This window comes from Zalophus californianus, chromosome X, assembly GCF_009762305.2.
Source record: "Zalophus californianus isolate mZalCal1 chromosome X, mZalCal1.pri.v2, whole genome shotgun sequence".
In the NCBI taxonomy this organism is placed as follows: Eukaryota; Metazoa; Chordata; class Mammalia; order Carnivora; family Otariidae; genus Zalophus; species Zalophus californianus.
In genome coordinates, this window is record NC_045612.1 from 1,906,576 (window position 1) to 1,926,812 (window position 20,237).

At 58.6% G+C, this 20,237-nt stretch overlaps 1 protein-coding gene across 1 annotated transcript; it reads right to left on the minus strand.

Annotated features, from left to right (window-relative positions):
- Window positions 1–984: 984 nt before the first annotated feature.
- ABCD1 (ATP binding cassette subfamily D member 1) lies at window positions 985–19,946 on the minus strand. The gene is made up of 10 exons (XM_027609187.1): window positions 18,633–19,946; window positions 15,776–15,956; window positions 9,655–9,797; window positions 9,393–9,561; window positions 8,782–8,876; window positions 5,661–5,806; window positions 5,083–5,228; window positions 2,627–2,711; window positions 2,276–2,401; window positions 985–2,165 (listed from the first exon to the last, which is right to left on the minus strand). The coding sequence occupies exons 1-10, from the start codon at window positions 19,530–19,532 to the stop codon at window positions 1,937–1,939; spliced, it is 2,220 nt and encodes a 739-aa protein (XP_027464988.1). The 5' UTR covers window positions 19,533–19,946; the 3' UTR covers window positions 985–1,936.
- Window positions 19,947–20,237: the final 291 nt, after the last annotated feature.

A 20,237-nucleotide genomic window follows, 5' to 3' on the forward strand; every position in this document is an offset into this window, starting at 1 on the left:
GTCTGGCTTCTTTCACTCAGTGTCACGTTCTTACAGTTCATCCACCTTGTAGCAGGGGTCAGAACTGCACTCCTTTTTTTAGCCGAATAGCACTCCATTGCATGGAGAGACCACATCTGGTTTATCCATTCATGTTGATGGACTTCTGGGTTGTTTTCACTTTTTGATTACCACCAACAGCCCTGCTACGAACATTCACATCTAAGTTTCTGAGCGAACACCTATTTTCAGTTCTCTTGGGTTTAAGCCTAGGAGTGAAGTGCTGGGTCCGTGCTTAGCTTTCCACGATGGCTGCCCCATTCCCCTTCCCACCAGCAGCGGATGAGGACCGAGCTGTGCGCTCTTGCCTCCCTCCAAGCAAGCCTCCACACCGCCCGCCGTGGGCATAATTGCATTTTGTCTCCATCCTGCCAAACACCCTTTGGTGGCTTTTTGTTGCCTCCAAAGTCAGTCCAGGCTCCATGGCATGGCCCCAGCACCTCCCTTCCTCTGCCTTCCGCACCACACTGATGTCCTGCGTCTTTGCTCCTGATTCACCTCTGGGCTTTCCCTCTTCCTAGAAGGGAATTCCCTTCCAGCATTCCCTCTTCCTCGAAGGTCCAGAACTACGTCTTCCCTGCTTCCCTCTGCTCCACAGGGTCGGGACTCCCCCTCCTCTGTGCCCGCCACCCAGCCCACTTTGCAGCTCGCTGCCTTTCCCCCAGTGTCCCTCCAGACGCTTCTCATGCGGGGCCTGGGCAGCAGCCCCTCCCCTCCACCCCCGCACTGGGCCCAGGATTGGCCCAGAGTCCTAGCTGCGCTCAGCCAATATTTTTGTGAGACGTTCGTTGCTAAATCTACCTCCCCACAGGAGACTATGCTGAGCTGTCTTTGGGTGGGGGCAGGGGTTGAGGTTACTCCTTGCACCCCAGGCGACCTGATGCCCCTCCCCAACCCCCCCCCCCCCCCAGCCCTGCCAGACAAAGAGGCCAGGAGGCAGGATGGCACTTTCTGCGGGAGGCTTTTACTGAGGGATTGACGGATGCTCCCCGGCCAGGCGGCTGAGGACCTGGAAAGGCACATGCGGTGGCTGTGGTGGGGGTCTCCCTCTTGGGTGGGGGCTGGCTTTGCAGATACAGCTCCCCTGGCTGACCCCTCTTTGGCACTGAGCTGGGCACACAGGTGCCCTCATGCCCGGCAGCCCCAGCCCCCGGTTCCCCCTTCAGTGGCCTGTACCCGCCCTGGAGGTGGCTGGCAGTGTAGGCTGGTGGGGCGACAGGCCGCCGGGGGCTGGCTCAAGGGCCAGGCCACCTGTGGGAGGACCACGGCCCAGGCCACTTCCGCTGCTGGCTGGGTGCTCGTGTTGGCAATCGAGATGGCTCCAAACAGGAATCCGGTAAATTAGCTTGTAGAAGGAAAGGAGGCCAGGGGCAGGGGCTACGTTCTTACCATCGCTCGCTAGTGCTGTGCCATCCTTCCTCCCGCAGGCTCTTGGAGACACGTGGCAGGGAGAAGGGGTGCACGCGAGGGGCCCTGTCTGGCTGTGGGTTCTGTCTGGCTGTCTCTACGGCAGGAAGGGTGTCCTGTGGGGTGGAAGCCTCGGTGGGCCATTTGGGCAGTAGCCACGGATGGCCCGTGAGGTCTCCAAGGGACTGAAGAGGAGGAAATAAGGGGGACTGCAGCGTCAGGAGAGCCCCCCCCCACACACAAGGCTCCACACAGACTGGCTGGTGGCACGAGCTGGGGGCTCCCCTCCACCCTTCCCCCCTCCTGGAAGAGAAGAAAGGCCCATCTGCCCCGCCCAGGGAAGGGGGCCCAGGGACAGGCACGTGGTTTTGCTGGCAGTCCTCTAGGCAGGGCAGGCCTGCGGCCAGGAGGCCTGGGAGGGAAAGGCATGCAGGGCAGGCCTGCAGCAGGGCCAGGTGCAGGGGTGGGTGGGCAAGCGCTGTGGTTTCCTTCATGTGGTCCCAGGGCTCAGGGGGGGAGCAGCACCCTGGAGGACCCCAGAGCCTTGGCCCAGGATCTGGCAGAGCTCCTGGAGGCGCCGCTGCATCTTGGGGATGCCCGCTAGCTGCTGCTCAAGCCGCTGCTTCTCCTCGGTCAGGCTCAGGCGAGCGGCAGGGTCTAGCTTCTCGAACTTCCAGCCACCCTCCCCATCAAACTGCAGCAAGTGCGTGTGGTACTTCCTAGGCCGGGAGAGGAGCGGAGGCCACTCAGCAGGAGACACTTGCCTGGCCTCCCCCTCCGCAGCCGCCAAGCAGGTGGGGCGCTCCGGGCGGGGAAGGGGGGCACCTACCACAGGGAGGGCCGGTGGGTGATGGAAAGCAGGGCAATGCCAGCATCCTTGGCCGCCTGGAAGATCTTGCCTTCCACATCGATGCTCACGGCGCTGGTGCACTCATCCAGGAGGGCGTACTTGGGCCTGGGGCGGGGGGGAGGGTACGGGCAAATGCGCTAGGCTGTGGACCCTCCTTCACAGAAGCCTTGGCCTGTCCCCTCCCCCCCCCGCCCCGTGGGAACCCTGACCTGTGTACTGATTCTGCTTCTTGTGGCCAGTGCTGGCTGGGCCCAGGCCGGGGTGAGGCCTCCTAATGGCCACAGGGCCCCTGGCTGTCCCACTCAGCCCCCTGGGGAACACCCAGCTCACCTGTGGTAGAACATTCGGGCCATGCCAATTCTCTGCTTCTCACCCCCTGATAGCACATCCTTCCAGTCACACACGGCCTCCCAACCTAGGCAAGGGACAAGGGGCTTCTGTTCACTTCACTAAGGGCTGGGCTGCACCTGTGCAGGGCCCAGACCCAAGGGCAGTGGGAGGGGCCGAAGAGACTGGTGGGAGTGGGTTACGGGGGCATATGTGACTTTGGAGAAGGCTGGCCCCTGGGTCCACGTGCCCTGGATGCTTATCGATCTGGAGGTGATACTTTAATAGTTAAAAAAGACTTGCAAGGAGAATTGTGTCCCCTCCAAAAAAAAAAAAAAAAAAACGGTATGTGGGCATCCCGGGCCCTAGGACCTCAGGACGTGACCTTATTGGGAGGCATGGGCTTTACGGAGGGGACAGTTAGTCACGAGGTCCCGAGGCTGGGCCCCTGGAATCCAGCGGGCCTGCGTGTCCTTATGTGAAGGGGAGAACTGGGGACAGACACGCACAGAGGGAAGGCCTCGGGCAGACACAGACAGATGACTGCCGTCCACGGGCCGAGGACACGGGCCTGGAACGGCTCCTTCCCTCGCGGAAGGGACCGACCCTGCCCACTCCCGGCTCCTGCCCTTCCGGCCTCCGGAACGGGGGCACGGGGCGCTTCGGGTGGTTGAGCCGCCCGGCCTGTGGTACCGTGCCACAGCAGCCCCAGCAGATGCCCGCAAGACCTAAGAGAATGCTAACGAACAGCCAGCCAATGCTTCCATCCCCAGGCAGCAGACAGTTGTGGCAGAGCCCCAGGGATGGCTGGTGGGGTCTCTCCAGAAGGCTTCTCACCCGCAGGGACCAGGTGTTTGTGTCACTGCCTCAGCAAGTCTGAGCAGAAACGAATCCTTACGTCCTACCTCTGCTCCATCTTCCCATGGGACTAGAAGTTTTGTCAAGGCACAGGGCCACCCACAAAAAAGACTCTACTCTGTAGCTTGCCTTGAGGTGAGGTGTGACCATGGAACTGAACTGAATTCTGGCCAATGGGGTAAAAGTGTGTTACACATGTGTCAGGTTTTGGAACTTTCTTTAAAAGACAGATGGCGGGTACCCTTGGCTCTTCCCCCTCTTCCCCCTTTCTCTGTCCCGTGGCCTGGGATGTGATGTGATAGCCGGAGCAGCCATCTTAGATCATGAGGTGACTTTGGGAATGGAGGGCCCACATAGCTGAGTGACCTGAGGGGCCTTCACAGAGCTGGGCTGCCTCCGTCAACTGTGGCCTGCTTTGCTCAGGACTTTTATGTCACAGTAAGATAAACTTGTGAATGACGTGATGTGAGCCGCTGTTGTGGGGAGGGGGTTCTGTTACTCCCAGCTGAACTCAATGCTAATAGGTTGTGATGGTAGGCCCCAGGGGCCCAGGGCACTCCTGGAAGACAGGAGGAGGGGTGCACTCCCGGGCACAGGGTAGCTGGTCAAGCTCCCCCCAAGTGAGGGAGGCAAGAAGTTAAACCTGCTTTTCAGATTTCACTAAGAAAATTGAGTCCAGGGGCGCCTGGGTGGCTCAGTGGTTAAGCGTCGGCCTTCGGCGCAGGTCATGATCCCAGGGTCCTGGGATCGAGCCCCACATCGGGCTCCCTGCTCCGCGGGAAGCCTGCTTCTCCCTCTCCCACTCCCCCTGCTTGTGTTCCCTCTTTCCCTGTGTCTCTCTCTGTCAAATAAATAAATAAAATCTTTAAAAAAAGAAAAAGAAAAAGAAAATTGAGTCCAGCCCCACCTTGGTTTGCCCCCACCCTGCAACTGGGCCGCCCTCCCCTCCTCCCCCTCTCCGGGCACAGCAGGCATTTGCAGACAAAGCTGATAAGCCCCTGACCAATGCCTTCTCTTGCTACCAGCCCGTCCCTCCAGTCCTGCAGTCTCCTTTCCGGGGGATGGCACCTCCCAGGCTCGAGCCAGAAACCCAGGCGTCCCCTCTGGCTCTGTCCTGCCTCCCATGCTAGAGGCTCTCTGCACACACACCCTGGGCTCACCTTCTCCCCAGCTGCCCTGCCCATGCCCAGGGTCTGTCCTCTTGCTAAAATGTGACACCGACCCGTCACTTCCCTGCCTAAGGCCTTCCGAAGGCTTCCTTCACTGTCAGGGAAAGCCTGGGCTCTCCCTGCCTGGCCCACAGGGCCCTCCCTGCCACTGAGCCCCAGAGCCTGGAGACGGTGTCCAGGACGAAAATGAGTGCCCCCTGCTGGACACCTCCTGCTGTGCCTGGCCTCCCTGGCCTAGGGAGCTCAGGGCTGCCCTGATGGGTGGGGCTTTCCTGGGCACCTAGCACTTTGGACTCCTGGATGTCGGGGTCATCTTCACCCCTCGGGGGCCAAGAGGGAGGCAGGGGCGAGGGTGACAGCAGATTCCCCCGCTGAGTCTTTGGACAAGGGCAACCAGTCTAGGGCTCCCTCCCTGGCCACATCCTCCCCTACCTCCTTCCCGCTGCAGGATGTGGTTCAGGTGCACGATGTCCAGAATGGCTTCCAGGTGCTGCTCCGAATAGCCTTTCCTTCGCATGTCCTCCACAGAGTCTGGGTAGATCACCTGGTCCCGCAAGGAGCCCACGGACATGTAGGGCCTGCCGGAATGCCACATGTCAGCAAGGGCAGGCCTGGCCCTACCTCCCTGCTGAAGCCCTGTGCCTGAGCAGGCTCTGTCATGGGCCCTGGCTGCCAGGGGGGCAGGGCTGACTCGAAGCCCGCAGACCCCACCACCAGCCCCCCTGCATGCACACCACACACTGTGCACACACCCCACTCCCGCCCCGCGTGCACAGGTGCACACGCACACATCAGGCACGCTCACACACGTGCACCAACACCCCCACACCGTACACCACATGTGCGCACACGCATCACGCGGCCACGACCACGGCCGGACGGCAGGTGGAGGCCCCGTCGCCCCTCGGACTCTGGGGGGCAGAATCTCGCTGTCCTCTCCTGATGCCCCAAGCCCTGCCATCTCCAGGGTGGGAAGGGGTAGGGGCCGGGCTCCTTCCCCGTCCCCTCACCTCTGAGGGATGTAGAACATGCGCTGCGGCGGGGGCTTGTAGAGCACGCCACCATACGTGGGCCAGAGACCGCCAAGGATCCGGAAGAGAGAACTCTTGCCGCAACCGTTGGGGCCGGTGATGAGCAGGTGCATGCCCTCTTCCACCTGTGGAGGCAGTGGTGGTACCCGGCGGGGGGGGGGGGGGCCTGCATGGACCTCCTTCCTCCCAACTGTGGCCCACACTCGGGGCCACACCCAGGCCGGTCGGTGGGCCCCCCTCAGTCTCTCGGTAAGGGGCAGCAGGGCCTGAAGGATGAGGTCTGGCATCCAGAGCCGCAGCCAAATACCTGTTTTGGGTCCTGGCCTGGCCCCTAAGCCCCTGACATGCAGCGGAGAGCGTGGGGCCAGCATGAGGAAGGCCCCAGAAGGCCCATGTCGCCCTCTCTCCCCTGCCGTCCCACGTCACTAGGACTCCCAGTGTCTTCGCTTCCTCAGCAGAGTTGCTGTCCCTTGAGGAACGGTCCCGGGAAAGGTGCTTTCGGTCGAGTTCTAGGTGGACAGTACAAGCCCCCGACTCTGTCTGTTCCTAATGCCTGGCCAATCCTCCTGCCCTCATGGGCCTCTCTCTGTCCCCACAGGTACGAGGGTACTGGGCAGATGCCTCTGTGACCCCTGGGCTCAGCGTCAAGGGCCTCAGGCTCCCCAATTAGCCGATTACATGGTGCCCGCTGGTCTTATGGAACTGCCTGCTGTAAGAAAAAGGCCAGCTGAGCTTGGGGGGGGGGGGAGTGTGCAAGAAGGCAGGGGTCAGATGGCAGGGCACCTGGGGCACAGCCCCCCTCCCCCCATCGCCATGTTGAGGTCTGCTCTCTCAGGGTGTGACAGCAGCGCCAATACTGTGCCGTCCCCACAAGGCCGGAGTGAGGCAGTGTTATGGATTGAGCGGTGCCCCCCAAGACGCATGTTGGAGTCTTGACCCCCAAGACCTCAGAATGTGATCTTATTTGGAAAAAGAGACTTTGCAAATGTAATTAGTTAAATTTAGATGAGGTCCGGGCCGCCTGGGTGGCTCAGTCGTTGGGCGTCTGCCTTCGGCCCGAGTCATGATCCCAGGGTCCCGGGATCGAGCCCCGCGTTGGGCTCCCTGCTCAGCAGGGGGGCCTGCTTCTCCCTCTGCCTGTCCCTCCCCCTGCTTGTGCCCTCTCTCTCTCTCTCTCTCTCTCAAATAAATAAATCAAAATTAAAAAAAAAGATCCTATTAAAAAATACTTTTTTCGATGAGGTCCTCCTGGAGTGGGTGGGCCCCTAATCCAATGTGACTGGTGTCCTTATTAGAAGGAGTCATTTGGACACAGAGACATGCACACAGGGAGAAGGCCATGTGAGGAGGGCACAGATTGACGCGAGGCTCCGCAAGCCCAGGAACACCACTGATGGCCAGGAAAGCACCCAAACTCGGAGGGGGCCTGGAGCAGACTCTCCCGCAGCGCCCCAGTCTGGCCTTCTGGCCTCCAAAACGGGGGGAGGAGCCACTCCTGCTGTTTGAGTCCCTCACTGTGTGTTCCCGTTACGCTGTAAAGGCCCTCGTGGGGGGGCGGGGGGGATGGGCCTCCCTCCTCCGTGATCGCTGTACAGGGGCCAGTGTGTCAGGCCCGGCTCTCCCCCGGTCAGCGCCCTGGCAGCCTCCCCAGTCCCCTTCCCTGCGCCTCTCCCTCTTCCGCCAGCCTTCTTGCCCCACCGCCTGGCCGATCATGCCCAGGAACTGCTCGCTTGCCTTCCCCCACATCTCGCAGCCCCGAGCCTGGCTTCCCCCTCGCCTCCCAGCCCAGCTCTTCTGTCCCGATCACCCCTCCTCACCCGGCCTTGCTCCCTCACCAGCTGCGCCCTGGCGAGCCAGGGCCCCTGGTCTTTGCCTACTTGGCTGCCACTGGGCCTGCAGGGAAATCGTTCGCCTGGGATAAACCAGCCATTGGTGGCTCCCTGCCACACCCCAAGAGTGGCCACGGCCAGGGGTGACGGGGATCACAGCACTGTCCCATGCTGCCTGGGTAACGAAATGTGCCCGGCCCCCAACCGGCTCTCAGGACCCCTCTCAGCGGATCGAGGAAAGGAGCCTCCACTGGCACCACGAGGCACTGACCCTCCACTTGCCTCTTCCCAGTAACTCCCTGCCCAGCCATGGCTCCAAGGGACCCTGCTCTGCAGCCAGGCGCACGAGGCCCCAAGGCCCCCCAGCTCCATGCTCCTGCCACTTCACTACCTTTCCCCTGCCTGCCTGCTGGGGGACACCTTCTTCCTCATGCTGCCCATCCACCCTGAGGCTCCTGGGTGAAGCTTCCGGTGACCTTTACTCACCTCAGGGATGGGACCACCCTTCCTGTAGCCCCCATAGGATCCTGGGCAGCTAACTGGGGACCTTTGCAATGTTTAGGGGACCCAGCATGGGGCCTTCCTGAGGGCAGTGCCCCTCCAGCTTACCTCTGGTTCCCAGTGCCCAGCCCAGGGATGAATAAATGACTCCCCCTCGCTTCTTACACTGACCCCGCCACCGCAGGTCTCTCCTTCATTCCATCATTCCCTGACGCTGCCCAAAGCTCTGGCTAGGGACACAGGTGAGTGGTGGGGGTTGGCTACCAGGGCTTCCTTCCATTAGACAGCCTCTGTAGTGGCTGAGAGCCCTCCCAGTGGGCCAGGCTGTACCTACACTGGGGGCTTCTCGAAGCAGATGGTGGGACCCTCAGCCCAGGTCACTGGAGGAATCTATTCCACCATAGTTGGAGTTGAACCTGAGTCCCCAAGTCCTGGGCTTCTCAGGGATGGGGGTGGGAGGTGGCAATGATGAGGCCAGGACCAGGAGCCCTTGGGTGACCCTTGGCTACTCTTGGTAATCGCTAGTCATTTTTATGACTGCACTGTGACAGAACCAACAATCAGAGACATGTTGGCGTTTCACCTGGACCTTAGCCCACCTGCCAAGTGGATCTGGGGAATGACAACGTATGCAGGCCCAGCAGGCCAGACACCAAAGGTTGGGGCTTGCAGATGCAGAAGGCCAAGCCCAGGGTCCTGTAGCTCAGCCCAGCTCAGCCAACACTCCTGGGTCAGGCAACCCACCCTCCCTGGTCCCACACTTGACCTACCCTGATATTGAGGCTGGCCACCACCACCTCTCCCGTGGGTGTGATGATGGGGATGTTCTCACAAATAATTCCCTGTTCCACATCTACCACTTGGCCTGGAGAGAGAATGCAATGAGGGAACACAGGGAGCAGCAACACCCCCTCCGCCTTCTGTTGGATTCCACGTGCCCCGCCCCCCCCGCCCCCCGCAACAGCACACCAGTGTGTGGTCTGGGGCCCCTTGGGAATATGGTGGGTCTTCCGTGAGCCCATCCCCAAACAGTGTCTGGTGCTGTGCTCTGGGCAGGGGAGGGGCAATGTCAATTCTCTGGCTTCTGGAACCCGAGGCATGGAGTCCACCCTTACGCTGTAAAACCCTCTGACACTGGCCCCTGCTGTGGTCTTGAACTTTCTCTTGCTGCCCACATGGGAGAGTGATCCCCTCTACTCAGGGACTGCATCTCCTTCTTTTGCAAAGAGAAATAAGAGAAATCTCGGCCAGAGCCCTGGGAAGGCACCGGCAAGTGAGGGGCTTGGCTAGCAGCTACTGCTCTGGGAAAGAAGGTTGCAGGGGCACAGCTCAAAGACCCTGCCCTCTGGGGTGGGGGTGTCTGGGGGGAGGATGCCCTTACCTCGGATCTGCAGGGGCCCCTCTACACGGACACCAGACCTGGCCACAGCCCCGGGCCCTGCCTGAGGGTCCTCCGGCTCCCCGGGCCTCTTGAAATGGCAGTGTTGGACATCTTCAAATACCTGGAACATCTCATGTACTCGGGCTGTGTAGCCAGCCAGCTCTGTCACCTGCGGGGAGGGTGACCCTGGCTCAGACGCTACCAGCTGGGGGAGGGGGGAGGCATGGCAGGGGTGGTGGTGGTGCTGGGCTGGGGGGGGTACCTCCTTGTAGGATGACATGATCCGCTCGATGGCATCTGCAGCAGCTGTGAGGAGGTTGCGGGCAATGGTGAAGGCCTCTGTGCGCTCGCTCACGAGCTCCTCCTCCTTCATCTCCAAAGCTGCCTTCTTCACTGCCTCTGAGTCTATGGAACACAGTGGAAAGGAGGGGACCGTGGAAAATCAAAATGGACTCACTAGGGGAAAGACGAATCTCTCTGGCAGATGGTGCTGGGACTACTGGGTGTCCACTTGCAAAAGAATGACCCCTACCTCACACCACCTGCAAAAGCTAACTCATGTAAGAGCTAAGACTATAAAACTCTTGGAAGAAAGCAGCTGTAAGTTTTTGTGAGCTCAGATTATGCATGGCTCCTTAAATATGACGCCAAAGGCACAGGCAACAAAAGAAAAACAGATAAATGAGCTTCATCAAAATGAAAACTTTTCGGGCATCCAAAGGAACCATCCAAAAAGCGAAAAGACAACCTACAGACTGGGAGAAAACATCTGCAAATCACATATCCGATAAGGGTCTTGTAGCCAGAATATGTAAAAAAACTTTTCCCATTCAACAACAAAGAAAACCCAATGAAACCATGGGCAAAGGATCTGAATAGACAATTCTACTGTATTTCCTAGATCTCCAAATGGCCGATAAGCACATGAAAAGACACTCAACATTATTAGTCATCAAAGAAACATAAATCAAAACCACAATGAGATACTACTTCACACCCACTAGGATGGCTGGTGGGGCTGTAAAATGGCGCAGCCCATGTGGAAACTGGTCGACCAGTTCCTCAAAAAGTTCAACAAAGAGTTACCACGGGCCCCAGCAATTCCACTCCCGGGTATGCATCCACGAGAAACAAAAAATACACGTTCACATGAAAACTTGTACACAGCTGATCATGGCAGCACTATTCATAATCATCAAAAGGTGCAAACGACCCAAATGCCCATCAGTGGACAGATGGATAAAGAAACTGTGGTACATGTATATGATGCAATATTATTTGGCCGTAAAAGGCAGTGAAGTGCCGATTCACCCTACAACGTGGATGAACCTTGAAAACGTGATGCTGAGTGAGAGAAGGCCGACACCAGAGGCCACAGATTGTGTGATTCCATTCATGTGAAATGTCCACGAGAGGCCAACAGTCCACAGCAACAGAGAGATGGGTGGGTTTTGGGGGGCCGGGGAGTGCTGGGGAGGGAGTGACTGCTAATGAGTCTAGGGTTTCTTTCTGGGGTGATGACGATGTTTTGGACTTAGTGGTGATGGTTGCACAATTTCATCAATATATTAAGAACCACTTAATTAGGGGCGCCTGGGTGGCTCAGTCGTTAGGCGTCTGCCTTCGGCTCAGGTCATGGTCCCAGGGTCCTGGGATCGAGCCCCGCATCGGGCTCCCTGCTCGGCGGGAAGCCTGCTTCTCCCTCTCCCACTCCCCCTGCTTGTGTTCCCTCTCTCGCTGTGTCTCTCTCTGTCAAATAAATAAATAAAATCTTAAAAAAAAGAGAACCACTTAATTATACACTTTAAAAGGCTGAATTGTATGGTATGTTAATTACATCTCAATAATCTGGATAAGAAAATGAGCCATTAGGCATTTGGCTTTCTTTTTTGGCAGAACCAGCTCCTTTCCCCTAACCTGCCCTCGCTTTGTCTTATACTAATGATGGCAGCCCCTCTCGGGGCGCACCTGCACCTCATCATCCAATGCCCAGAGCTGTTGTACCCCCGCGTCTTTCCAACATAAATGTCCCTTTTGGACCTCCACCGTTACCCCCATTTCTCCCTCAGCTCACCCCTCGACACTGTATTCTGGGCCCTCTCTGAGAATGGTCATCCTTGATGCCTCTTTCTCCCTGGGAACCTGTGTCTGTCTCAACTTGCTTTTCTGTTTCAGTCTAGGCCCTGTGGCTGCTCGCTTCAATCATCTTGTCAGTGGTTTTGACTCCCTTGACCCTTAGAGCTCCCAGGAAGGCAGGGCTTTCACACAAGGAATGCGCTGGAAATGGTGATGGGGAGCAAGGGGGCAGCTGACTCTGAGGGTCCTGAGGTGTGGGAGAGTGAGCAGTGCCCACTGGAGTATCCAGGGGAAGCTGAGGCTCCTGGGGCCAAAGTGGTAGGAAGGTAAGTCCTGTAAAGGGCCCAAGGACTCTACCCAGGGGCATATGTCAATTCAAGGTGGAAGCCTCAGGGACATGATGGCAGGGGTGGGGTGGCAAGGGGCAGGAAGGCAGCTTAGGGCAGACGGCCTCCCGGGCAGTACCGGGTGGAAAAGGCATGGGATGGACGGCCTGACTGCCCGGCATTGCCTTTTCTTGGGCCTGAACCAGGAATGCAGGGAATGGGGCGGGGTGGGGAGGGGGTTAATCCTGACAGTTTATGGTCCTGGGCCTGCCTTCCCACTGTGCCCCCACTGACATAGCCTCCAACGGGCAGCAGGGACATAAGCTGTCCTCCCCAGATGTCCTAAAAGCCGGAGAGGGACTACACACTAAGGGAAAGGGCTTGTAGTTGCTGGGGGCATCCTGGCAACAGCTGGCACCTCCCTGGAGACAGAATTGACTGTCCTCTGTAGGTTCCCTCAGAGGCTAAGGCAGCTAAGACCAGGGCCCAGGGGCAGGACGCCAGGCAGCTGTTCAGGGCAAGGCCATTCTCCCTCTGGGCCCTGCAGCCTTGCAGCTCCAGCAGGCTAGAAGGGCAAAGGTATGGAGATTTTCCCCCATTGATAAGTGTCTGCCTCCTCCTATAGGTCCCCAGGGCTTTCAGCCCTCCTCGAAGCACCCAGAGCCCTCACTAGCCCCCGGGGTACTAGGGACACAGCAAGGACAAAACGGACAAAAACCCCTGCCTCCATGGAGCACACACAGCCTACAGTGGCAGAGGACAGTAAACGGAGAAGTAGAGCAGACAGGGCGTGCGGCGTTGGGGGAGCAGCGCGCCGGGGAAGGAGAAGGGGATGGTGGGGGCGGCGGTCTCGGCAGAGGAGAGAGGGTTCCCGGCAGAGCTAGTGGCACTTGCAAGGGCCCGGGGGCAGAAGCACTGCTTCCGGGGAATAGCGAGGAGGCCAGCAAGGCAGAAGAGTGAGTGTTTCACATTTTCACAGGTAACTAACCATAAAGGGCCAGGAGGCCAGGGACAAGAGCTCATGCTTCTTTGAATTGCCCACAGAGTCTGGGGTAGCAGAGGCTCCAGAAAGTCCTAGGCTTTCACGGGAGGGAGAGGCCTTGGGGACTAGATGGGCCCCAAGGCCAGCTATAGAGGAAAGTAGCTGCAGGCGCTTCCTCACAGAAACCACAGGTCGGTTTCCTGGTGGGTGGATTCCCATGTTCTAGGCCAGGGGTGCTGACTGGGTCTGGTACCTGTGCCTAAATCAAGGCCACCCTTTACGTAAGGCCTTTGCAGTGGAAAGTAATAATCCCCCTCCAATTAGATCCTTCCCCTTGGGGGTTACCCAGAGAAGGACCAGTTGAAGGTACAGAAGCCCCAAGGTAGAGACACAGATAGAGAGCGAATCAGAGACTTCGGCTCTGAAACAAGTCCGGCTCTCTCTCTTTATATGCAATTGAAAACCCTCTTACTGGGCCCTGGGTGGCTCAGTCAGTTGAGCGTCTGCCTTGGGCTCAGGTCATGATCCCAGAGTCCTGGGATTGAGCCCCACATCGGGCTCCTTGCTCAGTGGGGAGCCTGCTTCTCCCTCTACCTGCTGCTCCCCCTGCTTGTGTGTGCGTGCTCTCTCTCTCTCAAAAAAATAAACAAAATCTTAAGAAAAATAAAGTAAAACCCTCTTACTACCAAATTGCACAAAATATAACACCTTCAATTTTTTTAATTTTTAAAATATATTTTATTTTTTTAAGTAAGCTTTACACCCAACATTGGGGCTCCAACCCACGACCTGGAGATCAAGAGTCGCACGCTCCACCAACTGAGCCAGCCAGGTGCTTCAAAGTATAACACCTTTTCAAGCGGAGCTGTGCTCCAAGGAAAGCAAGGGAAATTTCCAGGAACACAAAGAGAAGCCAGCAACCAGGTACTCCCGTGAAATCTCCAGAGATGGGAGAATACAGAGAGGTTTCTCTTGTGCAGCTAGGGCTCTAGGTGCACTAAACAAAAGGTCTCCTCTAAGAATCTGTAATTATGTGTCTGGAGTTCAAATTAATACCGTCTCCCAGTTCAGGAACCCCTCTTCTCCAAGGTGAGAAGCTAAGGTAAAATGGCCTCCAAGTGGTTAATTACCTGGGCGGGCATGCGTGGCCCAAGCACAAGCAAATACACACCGTGCTGGGGAATGACCCCTCGGGTTAGGCCACTCAGGGTTCCCAAGGAAATCTGGTTGCAAAACCCACAGGGAAACAATCCACCATGAGTGAAGAGCAGCAGATGGAAGATAAAGCTGGCCTAGATCCCCAAGAATTCTGATAATCAAATAGTTGGAGAGAGACCATGGAGCATAAAAAGGAGCAGTCCAAAAGATGAGAAAAATCAGGCACTTACAAAAACAGTTTAAAATTCCTATTTGAAAAGAAAAATGTCTGTTTTCACATTTTTGTGTGAAAGAGAAGCAAACAGAACTTACAGAAATAGTCACTGAAATTGAAAAAAAAAATTCAAGGGCGCCTGGGTGGCTCAGTCGGTGAAGCGTCTGCCTTCGGCTCAGGTCATGATCCCAGGGTCCTGGGCTCGAGCCCTGGGTGGGGCTCCCTGCTCCGAGGGAGCCCGCTCCTCCCTCTGCCCCTCCCCCTGCTCGTGTTCCCTCTCTTGCTGTGTCTCTCTCTGTCAAATAAATAAATACAATCTTAAAAAGAAAAAAAGAAACAAAATTCAAATTAGATGCAGCTGAAGAGAAAACGGATGGACCAGTGAGCATAAAAGATCTGCAGAGAGTGCCCCTAATTCAGCACGGTGCTAGGGAGGGAGACAGCCAAGTGGTGAAGAGTCACAAAGGAGAGAGTGAGAAGAAAAGAGTAAAAGGACAAGACCAAGGCAATATTTGAAAAGATAAGAGCTGAGAAATTTCCGGAATGATGGAAAAATCTGAATATACGAAGGCCATACAACAAATCTCAAGCAGGACAAACAGACACCTCAGGTGAACACTTCATAGGGAAACTGCAGGATGCCAGAGAAGAAAGTCTAAAAGTAACCAGAGAGACAATGCAGGCTGCCAGAGGCACATGAAGCTGATATAACAGATTGTCCAACAGAGACAATGAGATATTGTCAAGGGGCTGGGAGAAAGTAACTGTCCACCTCGACTCCCACACCCAACTAAACTTTAGTCTGGGAAAAGAGTAAAATAAAGATGTTTCAGACAACAAGATAATCTCAAAGTTCCCGTGACGAAAGCCTTGCAGAAAGAACTTCTAGAAGATATCTATCTGGAAGAAGGTAACTGGGCTGTGGAAAAGGACCAGTGAGCAAAGAAATCAGTAACCAGAGGGGTGAATTTAAACCCACATTGACCCAATAAAGCAATAGCCAGGCATCAAAACAACAGGAAAGCAAACTTGACACTGAGCTCCATCAAACATCAGCGTGGCTGGGCCCTGAATTAGAATGTTCTAAAGGACAAAATGGGAATCCTGATGACCCACTAGCTCAAGTGCCAAGCAAGGCAGGCTTTCTTGTCTCCCTTCACCCCCACCCCAGGCCTTAGGGCCAAGGTCTATACCCGCTGCAACCTACTAGAGTTGTTTTAGGCGCAGGAAAGCCAAGGCCCAGGGGATGAAGGAGCTGAAGCTACTTCCCTATATCCTCCCACGCCCGGGGCGCAGTGAGCCAAGGACAGGACCAGGTGGGCGAGGGTGCGTGCGTCTGAGGAAGGGACATAAGGGCTTCCTGATTCCCAGTCCCCAGGCTCAGCTGAGCGGTACCGGGGAGTGTGAAATGCCGTCAAGGGAAGACACATGCCGAGCAGAGGGCAACCAGGAGCTCCAGGAGAGTGTGACTTTTGCTGAGCTCAGGATACCGGCTGGGCCTCATGGCCCTAGCAGAAGGGGCAGGTAGGTCAGCCAAGCCCCGGGGACTCCCAAGCCTAGCACTTAGTGATCCAGGAGGACAGGAGAGGGTCCCTGCCCCCGCCCCTTTGGCAGCCGTGGCTCTCACCTGACTCCGAATAGCCGGTGGCAGTGATTATGGGCACGGCCACCATGAGCAGGCCCGAGGCGCTCCACACATACTTCATGAGGAACTGCTCCAGCATGATGTACCACAGGCGTTCCAGCAGGATAAGGTTAATCTGCGAAGCCAGGTCCTGGTAGGAGTGCTGCAGCAGGGCTAACTCCACCTGCAGGGGTGGGGGTGACAGAGAGAGACCAAGAGGCCTCATGGTAACTACCACAGGGGCCACAAGAGTCTCCAAGCACCACTCATGCATGCTGTGAAATTTGATGGCCAGGACAAGGTCAAGGGCTGGGGATTACGACTAGGCCGTATTTACAGGGGCCAGTTTTCAAGCTTTGGGACCACCTGACATCATAGTACCAGGGGACAGTCGTGACGAAGAAGGGACTCGTCACCCCCACCTCCCGAGGCCCCTTCCCATCCCTTCTTTCCACTACGTCTCTAGTTGGGACACTTACCATGCCCCTCTCTTTGCCCTGCACCGCTTCGGGACATCTTTGGGCAACTGCTGTGGGGTGCTAGCCTGAACTAAGCAAAGGGCAGCACAGGAAAGCAAAAGGCAGTACTTGGTTTCGAGGAACTTGGTTCCAGAGTCTCTACTTTGGCCCTGCCTCCTCAACCTGGATGAGGACCCTACACCGCATTCTCCCACAGAAACCTGGAGGGCAGGCTCCCAAGCCAGCCCTGCCCTTCCCTCCCCATGCCCGCACTGGCCACACCACCTGCAACTTCAGGCTGCGGACACAGAGGTGGCAGGAACTGGGTCATGGCACGGTGGCCATTAGGTTGTGGGTTTCTTGGCTCGTTATAGGGGGGATGTGCCCCAGCCCTGCCTCCCACCCCCAGCTGAGCACAGCGGCCCAGCCTGGCACCATCTCCTTTGCCGAGTACTTTCACACCTGTCTCTCCACTTGACTCTCACCCCCTGCAACAGTATGTGTACTCTCATGTCCACTGTACTGGGGATGCCAAAGCCCAAGAGGCAAAGGGACCTGCCCAAGCTCACATCACTTGGAGGTAGCAAGAGGTGTGCCATTTGGACCATCCTGGCAGAGCCATTAGGAGAGAACCAGATTCTTATAAGTGACGCTTTGACCTACTAAGAAAGGTTCACCTCGCTCTCAAACCAGCAAGAGTTTGTATGTATGCGCACACGCGAACGAAATCTAAATCAGCCTCCTCTGTGAGATCTCAGTGAGAACAGAACACTGTGATGTCTGCCCTCCAGCCAGCCAGTCACCTCTGCCCTAACCTGTTGAATGGAACCTGGGTCAGTGTCCATAGGGACATCAGCTGGCAGAACTGGGGCGATTGCCTGCCCAGTAAAGGCAATCAACCCCTCCCCCACCCCCATGAGGACCCATCACCCCACACTGCTTTCCGGCCCTTTGGCCAAGGTCAAAAGAGACAGGCTGTGGACATACACCGGGGCCCTCCTGACCCCACCATCCTGGTCTGGCACATCGACTGCCTTTGCATTGAGTCCAATCCTGGTTCCTGAAGTGAGCACGCCTCCTCTGAGCACCCTGGCAATCCAGGCTCGTGCTGGGAGCTGGCAGGAGTGCCCGCCGGGGCTGACAATGGAGCTGCGGGTAACGTGCCAAGCGCCTCACCCAAGGCGGTGGCTGCCTGCCAAGGCCCTGCAGTCCGGCATGTGGGAGAGGAGACGGGTTGTGGCTGCAGACCAGGCATTTTCTCCTAATCCGGAGCCCGGCCTACACCCGGGATGCCCCCTCTGCCGAGTTTAGGGACAAGCCTTTTTGTAAAAACATCACGGCCTCTGCCCAATGTGCAGCCAATGAGGCAAGGTGCGGGGACAAGAGGCCACCTGACAAAGACAGGACACACAGGCCTTCAGGAGGCGGGCGCCACCGTGCCCCTCCCTTGAGAAGCCCTCGGAAAGCAGAGAGCAGGGCCCGAGGCAGCTGCAGCCCCAGGCACAAGGAAGAGGAGGAGCTGAGGCGAGATAAAGGGAGCAGTGGCCCGGAGTAACCTTTCCCAGCGCCAGGCTCCCGGCAGGCCTGGCCTGCTGGGGAGCTGCGCGCCTGCGACCCAGGCGGAAGGGCGGCCACGCGGGGGGGGTGGGGGGGGGGGTGGGGGGTGGGGGGGTGGGGGGCAGGGTGGCTGCTGGGCGGGCAGGAAGTGCGTCCCGCCGCGGTGGCGGCCTGGGTCAGGCAGCCCTGGCCCGGGGCCTGGGGAGGCAGCCGAGCAGGTAGCCGGGCCGGCCTGCGGGCTCAGGTGGGGGAGGCTTTGACCCCGAGTACCTAGAGCTGCCACCGCTGCGGCCGCGGCGCTGGGTGCTGCTCGTTAACCCCCGCTTGGGCTGAGTCATGCCCATAATGCCAGCCTGCCTGGCCCACCAGCTTGGCCAGATGCTGGCCTTCAAAGGGCCCGGGGCGGGGGGAAGGGGGGCACGAGGGGCCAGGCAGCAGGAGGCCGCGCATCCCACTGTCCCCTGCTCCCAGATGGCAGGAGCCTCCTCCTGGCTGGCTGTAGGAGTGGAGGAAGCAGGGAGCTCCAGCATCTGAAACCGCTAGGATCCACAACTCCAGGGCCAGGCCAACCACATGGAGGAGGAGAGGAAGCAGAAGTGGCCTGGAGCAAGCCGGCAGCTGGCCCAGGGCAGTCCCCACCCAGCCTTCCTGCTTCTCCCTTTCTGAGCCTAAGCCTGGGCTGCCCCAGGCCCTGCCATCCCCAGTCTTCGTCTTCTGTGACCTCCCCACACCTCTGGCATTAGCCCCAGCCAGACCTGGGCTTTCCACGCTGTCCATGGCTGCCCTGCCCCCTGGCCTCCCAGCCACAAGCTTTCTTCTGTGCCCAGTACCCCGCCCTACCCCACCTCGTGGCCCCCATAGAAGGCGATCTCCTCTGAGTTGGCCACCACTCGAGAGTGCATGTAGCGCAGCTCTCCCTTCCTCCGTGCCTCCTCTGCCACCAGCTCGCCAAACTTGGGTGAGAAGGCTCGCAGCACGTTGGCTGTGAGGAACACAACGAGACCAGCAATGGCCGAGGGCCAGGCTGTGCCGGCCCCCCGGGAACGGGCTGCTCGGAGCAGGGTGTAGGCGGTCACAGCAACATCCAGGAGCGGCTTGGTGAGGTTGGAGTAGAGGTGGGCCACAGAGGCTGCAAAGGCCACCACGTCCTCCGTCAGGGACTGGTCAGGGTTGCGAAGCCGCCCGTCCATGTTGCTGACTCTGTAGTAGGTCTGCTGGGAGAAGTAAAGCCTGTAGGCGTGGGCCACTAGACGGCTGCGGAAAGACAGGGCCAGTTGGCCCTCTAGGTACCGGATGGCGCTGTTGATGAAGGTGGCAGGGAGAGCGATGAGGAGCCACTGCAGGAGCTGCCAGCCGAAGGCCTGTGGGTCCTTGCGCACGATGCAGCGGGCCAGCCGGCCGTCCAGGCGGGCCACATACACTGACAGGAAAGTCCGGCTCACCAGGGACGCCGAGTGCAGTGCCAGCAGCCCCGTTTCCCGGCACAGAGTCCTGGGGAAGAGCAGCCGCAGGAGCCCCAAGAGCCGCTGCAAGAACACCCGGTTCACGCCGGCCTTGGCCGCTGTGGCCCCAGAGACCTCCTGCGGGGTCTCCCCTGCTGGTACCTGAGGGCCCCTGGTTGCAGCCAGGTATTGCCGCACCAAAGGGTAGATTTTGTGGGCTCCATAGGCCGTGAGGGCCAGGACCAGAGCTGTGCGCTTCAGCGTGGTCACCCGCGAGGACCGAGGGGTGGAGAGTACCGGCATGTCACCTGGGTTGGATGCACAGGTCTGGGACTGGTGCCTGAGGCAGAAGTCGAGGCAGGTGGCTGGAAGGGTTGTTGCTCTGACCCCCGGCTCCTTGTCTAGGCAACTGGAAACCTTGCAGTGGTCCCTGAGACTGTCGCGTTAGGCCACCGGGGCGGTGCTGGGGCCCCCGGTGCGGTGGGCTCAGGGCCCTCCAGGGTAGCGGCCTCTTCAGGCAGCCAAGGTGGAGAAACTTGTCAGGCCCCTAGCCCCTGGGGTCAGAGCCTGGGGGGGGAGGGGGGGATGTCAGCAGAGAGGGCGTCTCTTCCTCTCCACCTCCTCCTCCTCCTCCTCTCCTGGTGGCGCCCCTCCCCGGGGCACCAGGCGCGTCCGTCCGCTCCGCAGCCTGGCTGAAGCCGACAGTGACTCCACCACCCACCCCTCCCAAGGGGCGAGTCCGGGGGGAAAGGGAGGAGGCGGAGGAGGGGCGGGAGGCGGAGCCCGGGCGCGGCGAGCCCCACCCCGTTCTCGCCCCACGGCTGGGCCCCGCCCCTTCCCCGAACCACTGAGACGTGGGAGGACCGCGCGGGCCAGAGAAGCGGGCCCTGGCTTTCCCGCCAAGGCCCCGCCTCTCATATCGGCGCGCCCGAGGCGCCTCTTCTCCTCCAGTCCTGGGCTTTGGAGCCTCGGCTCGGGGGCGGGGCGAAAAACGGCCGTGGGCGGAGT